This window comes from Gadus morhua, chromosome 14, assembly GCF_902167405.1.
Source record: "Gadus morhua chromosome 14, gadMor3.0, whole genome shotgun sequence".
NCBI lineage: Eukaryota > Metazoa > Chordata > Actinopteri > Gadiformes > Gadidae > Gadus > Gadus morhua.
Window position 1 is genome coordinate 4,215,096 of NC_044061.1, and position 7,295 is coordinate 4,222,390.

The 7,295-nt window shown below is 48.1% G+C and overlaps 1 protein-coding gene across 1 annotated transcript in view; it reads left to right on the forward strand.

Annotated features, from left to right (window-relative positions):
- Positions 1-145: 145 nt before the first annotated feature.
- gch1 (GTP cyclohydrolase 1) overlaps positions 146-7,295 on the forward strand; it is a 12,714-nt gene continuing 5,564 nt past the window's right edge. Inside the window, exons 1-3 of the mRNA XM_030378142.1 lie at positions 146-618; positions 4,739-4,848; positions 7,201-7,256. Coding sequence (XP_030234002.1) covers positions 168-618; positions 4,739-4,848; positions 7,201-7,256 — 617 coding nt within the window. The 5' untranslated portion in view covers positions 146-167. The remainder of the gene's footprint in view (positions 619-4,738; positions 4,849-7,200; positions 7,257-7,295) is intronic.

The window sequence follows — 7,295 nt, forward strand, 5'->3', positions numbered from 1 at the left end:
GCGTGCGTTCTTGCGTGCATGAGCGTTTGAGCGCCTGTTGCTCCTCGCCTCGCGTGTCACTTAACAAAACGTGACGTTGCCTCCTCTATCCGTCCGACCAATGGCAATCCTCGGGGATTAACCGCGCGCGTACCCTTTATAAAGCGAGGTGATGCTCCAACCACCAGATGAGCCCTGACGCGTGTGTCCGAACCCGATCAGAAAACCCCTCTCCAAAACTTAATCCACAAGTACCATCCCTCTGCGCCATGGAGCGTGCGTTACCCACCCAGCAGAAGGACGCCGAGGCAACCGGTGAGCTGAACGGACTGTTCGACGCGATGATGAGGAAACCCGGGGGTCGACCGGGACAGGCTCCTCCAGCCCAGACCCCTGCAGAGTCCACCCCGCAGCAGACCTCCTCGTCCTCCTCCTGCTCCGTCACCGAGAGCTGGAGAGAGGTTCGCACCCGGAGCGTAGAGGACAACGAAATGAGTTTGCCCAGCCTGGCCACAGCCTACACGTCCATCCTCAGAGGACTCGGCGAGGACCCTCAGAGACAGGGGCTGCTCAAGACCCCACGGAGAGCCGCCACGGCCATGCAGTTCTTCACCAAGGGCTACCAGGAGAAGATCATTGGTGAGTGCAGGTTTGCCGAGCCGCTCAGAGAGGGGCGATCAACAGGTGCTGGACCAGTGGGTCGATCGCTTGTCCGGGCCACAGTGTTGGTTTTAAGAAGTATTTGTAATGTTTACTTTTTTTTTTTTTTACTGCGGTTCACCATCACTGTGTCTTATTTTCAATTATTGACGTTGATCAGCCCCTTTTGGCTGTTATGCTATGCCCTTTATTCAATTTGATATAAATCAAGTCGTTTTGATTATGGTTTTCTTAATCAAATATTAGAATTAAACCAGCTTTTATTCTGGCTAAACTTGGCCAATGAATAGCGACCGACTAATATTAATGCACTTTAATCTTTCACAAGTAACATTAGGTCACAGACAGCCATCTCAAAAAAGCTTTGTTTTGTTTGTTGGTCAAACACTAGTTCCATTTTCCTATCTTTTTCATGTAAGCGATTGTCATACGGTCATAAAATAAAAGTGTGAACAGAGTTGTTCAGAAGTACTCCAGCTCCTCCTCCTCCTCTCGACCATACATCTGGATGTAGTTTGTTGTCCATTGCATTCTGGAGAGATGCAAGAATGTGGTTAAGGCACTGCCAACGTGTGTGTGTGTGTGTGTGTGTGTGTGTGTGTGTGTGTGTGTGTGTGTGTGTGTGTGTGTGTGTGTGTGTGTGTGTGTGTGTGTGTGTGTGTTTGCTTTCGTGTGTGCGAGGGTGGTCACACTTTACTCTCCCCATTTAAAGAAGCCCACAATCAAAGTGTGTTACGTCGCTAAGCTTGATGTGATCGATTGTGGACGCGCATAGCATAAGAACTAGTCCACAGAAGTGCTAGCGCTCTCTCCCCCTCTTCCCATTGGCAGTCTGTAGACCCGCCCCCTGTCTCTTGAAATGTGAGAATGAGCACCAGCAGCAGAAAAACGCTCACATGCAGAAGATGAAAGTATGAAAGTTGACAAAGAACGTCACGTGTGTATCAAGCCGGATCAACGTGTTTGTTTGACCAGACGGCAAGAGACGTTCTTCTGTGTCACGGTAACAGAATTCCAGGTCTCCCCCCCAGCTCTAGTCAGATTAAACCCTCTCTGTACACAAGTCACGAGACCAGCAGTCCAGTGTAGCTTAAGTTAAGAGTTGTTAAGTATTAACTATTTATTGAAAATGTTCTATGGGTAAAGTACTGTTTGTGTGCGTGTTTGTGTGTGTATGTGTGTGTCTGTGTGTGTGTGTGTATCTTTGTGTATGTTTGTGTGTGTATGCATGTGTGTATGCGTGTGTGTGTGTGTGTTTGTGTGTATGCGAGTCTGAATGCGTGTGTGTATGTGTATGTGTGTGTGTGTGGGTGAGTAGAGGAAGTGCACGTGAGTGAGTCATGAATGCATGCCCAGGGAGACGGTCATGGAAAGGAGGTGTCTCCGAGGATGCTCGACTTAATTTAAATGTCAGCTGTAACTGTGACGTCACGACTGTCAGAAAACACACACGCGCGCACACACACACACACACACACACACACACACACACACACACACACACACACACACACACACACACACACACACACACACACACACACACACACACATACACACACACACACACACACACACACACACACACACACACACACACACACACGCACGCACCATCTCAATCCTTTACACTCAGTAAATAGTACATAAACTATAGTGAACAACCGCTCCCTGTTCATCTGATGAAAAACTCTGACTTCATTCACAATAAAGCATCGTTGCCCCCCCCCCCCTGTGTATATATTGTGTGATCGTCACTCACCGACCCCCCTCCCCCCATCGCTTTCTAGGAGCTAGCGATAGCCAAACTCACGCTTTACCCTTTTATAATCTAATCTACTCCCCCCCCCAACACACACACACACACACACACACACACACACACACACACACACACACACACACACACACACACACACACACACACACACACACACACACACACACACACTCTTCTCCAGGGCCCAGGGCTTCCATCAATGACCAATTATTCCATTAAAGGTCCCCTAATGCTATTCACCTTTAGCCAGGTGTGTGTGTGTGTGTGTGTGTGTGTGTGTGTGTGTGTGTGTGTGTGTGTGTGTGTGTGTGTGTGTGTGTGTGTGTGTGTGTGTGTGTATGTGATCACGATTGAGACTTATGCAGTGGGGGACGTGAAGAAGGTGAAGTGGAAGGAATCCTATCAGGAGTCTTCATGTCAACGTCTCCTCTTCAGATAAACCCCCAGGCCTCATTTCAGTGGACCCAGGAAACGCCCGCCAAGCCGGGGGGCGTGCACACACACATGCACACGCACACGCACACGCACACACGCGCGCTTGCCTGTTTGGCGGTTGGTACCGCACTGCTGCTACGTGCACTCCTGCTATGTTTCCCATACATAGACCAATGTGTGGCCACAGAATGAACACCGAGCGCCACAAATTGATTCTGCTTTTCATTTTATTTTATTTGTTCTGATTTTGAAGTATAAATATCGTTCCGTTCATTCATCTCCGCATTGCACTCTTTCTCCCTGTCATTCTCGTTCACACACGCACACGCGCGCAGAGACAAGCGTGCATGCATGCCAAATGGTGCGCAGGTACCCTACCACTTAAAGGATAAACCCGCGTATCACTGATACATGCACTGACAGCGGATCAGTGCCTCCCCTCAACACGCCTACAAAGGTAAACCAGAAGCAGCGGGATATTTGCGATTAATGTGAAATGCGGTTATAGCAGTATTATACCAGTATGTTGTCCACCAGTATGATGTCCAATAGTATGTGGTTCACCAGTATGTGGTTCACCAGTATGTGGTTCACCAGTATGTAGTCCACCTGAAGTCTCTTGAAAAAGACCCATCAGCTGGAGAAGCAGGAGAAGAACACACACTCACTCACACACACAGACACACACAGAAACACAGAAACACACACACACACACACACACACACACACACACACACACACACACACAGGTGTTAACCTGGCTGGCAGAACCAATTGTATTGCCTCTCAACTACACTCACACACACACACACACACACACACACACACACACACACACACACACACACACACACACACACACACACACACACACACACACACACACACACACACACACACACACACACACACACACACAGGTGTTAACCTGGCTGGCAGAACCAATTGTATTGCCTCTCAACTATCAGGGAACAGCACTCATCACATGGGTCCTGAACCGACCTGGCCTGCATGGAAAACACAATTTTAGATGTTTGATGAGTGATTTATGAATGGAAAATACTAAATCCCAACTTCCCCTTCACAAAGATGTTATGGAGCAGGTCACATGAATGGATGCTGTTTACATATGTGTGTTCTTTATTGTTGACATAGTTTCTGTTGATCAGCACACACGCTTTGTGGTCAAAATCATGCCATGCTTCTTTTTAGTCCAGCGGTCAAACATTAAAGTCAAACAATCAAGCAGAGATTTCTACAACGTTATTTAATAGTTTAAATTGTAAAAAAAAAAGAAAAGAAAAAAAAATAGGTTATTATCAGACTCATGGCAACACTCACCCAGGTGCGTTAGTCCCTTCTCTGCGTCCCTGCTGTGTGTGTGTTGGTACAGCAGCATCCATTCGCCTTTTCACAGCATCATCATCACCCCCCCCCCCGCCCCTGCCCTCGCCCCTACGCCCAGATACCCAGTCAGGAAATTAAAACGCAGGGCGTGTGTGGGAGGGAGGCAGACGTGTCACCACAAACAGATTAAGCAGAGTTTATCAGAGGCCTGTGATATCAGGACTCGGGAGGACAGAAAAAAAAAAAAGCAATAAGGCCCCAAACAGGAAGAGCAAATGGGAGGAGATCTCTGATCAGGGAACCGCTGTTGGTGACAAACACCAGACAGACACGCTCCGTACGGAACACACCTGGGAATGACGTATCGTATCCATCTGGATGACTGTCCGTCTGTCTGTCTGGTTTCGTGTTTTTGTTCTTCCTGATATGATAACTTGAGATTGAGCTTTTCATTAGGCTCGAGATTAATTATTGCACCACGGACATCTTGAATGCTACTAAACTCTGTGTTCCTCTCTCGGTCGTCTTCCTCCCAGATGTCATGAACGACGCCATCTTCGATGAAGACCACGATGAGATGGTGATCGTGAAAGACATCGACATGTTCTCCATGTGCGAGCACCACCTGGTGCCCATATTTGGCAGGGTAAGGAGGACACACCAAAACACACACACACACACACACACACACACACACACACACACACACACACATGCGCGATTCAAACCAATCCACCGATAGATAAAGCCTTTGACGTCATCGCCTGAAATCAAAATCTGTCTTAGTAAAGATATTATTCTTTAGTTTAATGAGAGCGGCTGTAGAACAGTGTATATTTTTACTCAATTCCCTCACAAATCAAATTTTCTTAAGGTCCAAAGTCTGATGGCAGATCGAGAACAGTGCTTTTCTCTTTCTTTCGCTTCATGTTTGTTTCAAGCAATCATGTCGCTGGAGGCAGGGATCTGTTAGCTCGTAATTGGCAGTTAACAGAAACTCGGCGTCTGTGAAGGTTTCCACCCTGTGCATACTGCCACTGTGGACCTACAAGTCAAATGCCCCTCCCGAAGCATTGTCCACTTTCAAAAATTCGTCTACCCTCTGTGGATCATCTCCGTAACGAAGGGAAACACAGCCTCACTCCGCCCCTTCCAGTCAAGGGCTCAGTGGCGTCTTCCCCCATGAGGTTCTGCCATCACACAGTAAGACTGCTGGATCCCAGATCAGATTAGCGGAGATGAGAAAGCAGCAGGTTCCAATGAGATTATCAGCACCGAATCTCTGCTCTGCTGGACGCCCATCCCCAGCCCTGTTCCCCTCTCAAGGCCTCCTGTCGCTGCGACCCCGGAGCTCTGGGGTCAACTCTCTCCATGTCTAAACCCTGAAGGTATATGCCATTTAGAACAGTAGCAGCATCCAGCTGACCCTTTTCAAAGTGCAGATGGCCGACCGTTACGGTGTAGAGAGATGACCCCCCCCTCGCTCGAACACGCGGTCGGAGCGCGGTGGCACACATGCAGGGAGACGTTTTTTCTCTGATGACATGCGCCCGCCAGGTCTCTACTCCATCCCCACCACCACCTCCTCCCTTCCATCGCAGGCGCCCAAACCCTACTGCCTCATTACGGGGCGAGTCGACCCCCCTTCTCAAGACAGGCCCCCTTATCAAGCCTCTCATCTATTTAACCGCCGCTGCGGGCGTCGATCTTCAAGCTGCCCTCGCTAAGTGTGTGTGTGTGTGTGTGTGTGTGTGTGTGTGTGTGTGTGTGTGTGTTCATGTTTGTTTGTGTATGTGGGTTAATGTTTGTGTGTTTGTGTTCATGTTTGTGTGTGGGTTGATGTTTGTGTGTGTGTGTGTGTTGATGTTTGTTTGTGTATGTGTGTTGTTGGTGTGGTTGTGTGTGTGTTGCTGTTTGTTTGTGTGTGTGTGTGTTGATGTGTGTGTGTATGTGTTCATGTTTGTGTGTGTGTGTGTGTGTGTTCATGTTTGTTTGTGTATGTGTGTTCATGTTTGTGTGCGTGTGTGTTCATGTTTGTGTGTGTGTGTGTTCATGTCTGTTTGTGTGTGTGTCCGTGTTCAAGTTTGTGTGTATGTGTGTTCATGTTTGTGTGCGTGTGCGCGAGTGTGTGTGTTCATGTCTCTTTGTGTGTGTGTGTGAGCGTTCATGTTTGCATGCGTGTGTTTGTTGTGTGTGCTCGTGTGTGCGTGAACCGCCACACGCGACAGTGACTCACCCGTCACCCGTCAGCCCGCGCCCACCCGGCATCAGGCCCCCAGCACTTATCACCGGCGCTGCTTCTGTGGCGGCGAGCGGCCATCTGCTGTCTCAAAGCACTGAGGTGTCTCTGGCTCAGACACAGGAGCGCCCGTGAACCACACGTACCAAGAACCAAACCTGGCTGGTGAGCCCCGTATCCTACACTGGGGTTCACCCCATGTGTTCCCCTGCTTTGATAAAGCACTGCCCGCTAGGGCTGAACGATTTGAGGAAGTAATCTAATTGCGATAATTTTTACCAATATTGCGATTGAATGTTTAAGTTCCTTATGTTGTGTATTATTCACTAAAATATAAATAAATCATTCTTTAGTATGACCAACACAACATTGGAAGCAGTCAACATAAAAAAATGCTCTTTCCTTTAGGCCAGGCCGATGTGTTGAGATTTAAATATTATAAACTTCTTTATTTAACTACTGAATTGTAAAATAAAAATAAATGAATCGTACTGATTTCCAGTCGGTAACGGTAACAAATCACTTTTTTTTTTTTTAAATTGCAGCCTTTGCGATTTGCATACGTTCTATCACATCGCGATTTCGATTTGAATTCGATTGATCGTTCAGCCCTACTGCCCACCTGAGATAAGACGAGATTAAACTACAAAAATGGATGCCAAGGCGCACACCTTGTTGATGTCATCCCTTTGACCGTCTGCTCAGTCCAAGCGTGTGCGTTTGATTGTAAACGTGTGTGAATGTGTGTGTGGTTTACAGGTCCACATCGGGTACCTGCCCGACAAGAGGGTTCTGGGCCTCAGCAAACTGGCCAGGTGAGGAGCCCGTCTCGCCGCTGTGTAGTGCATGTTCAT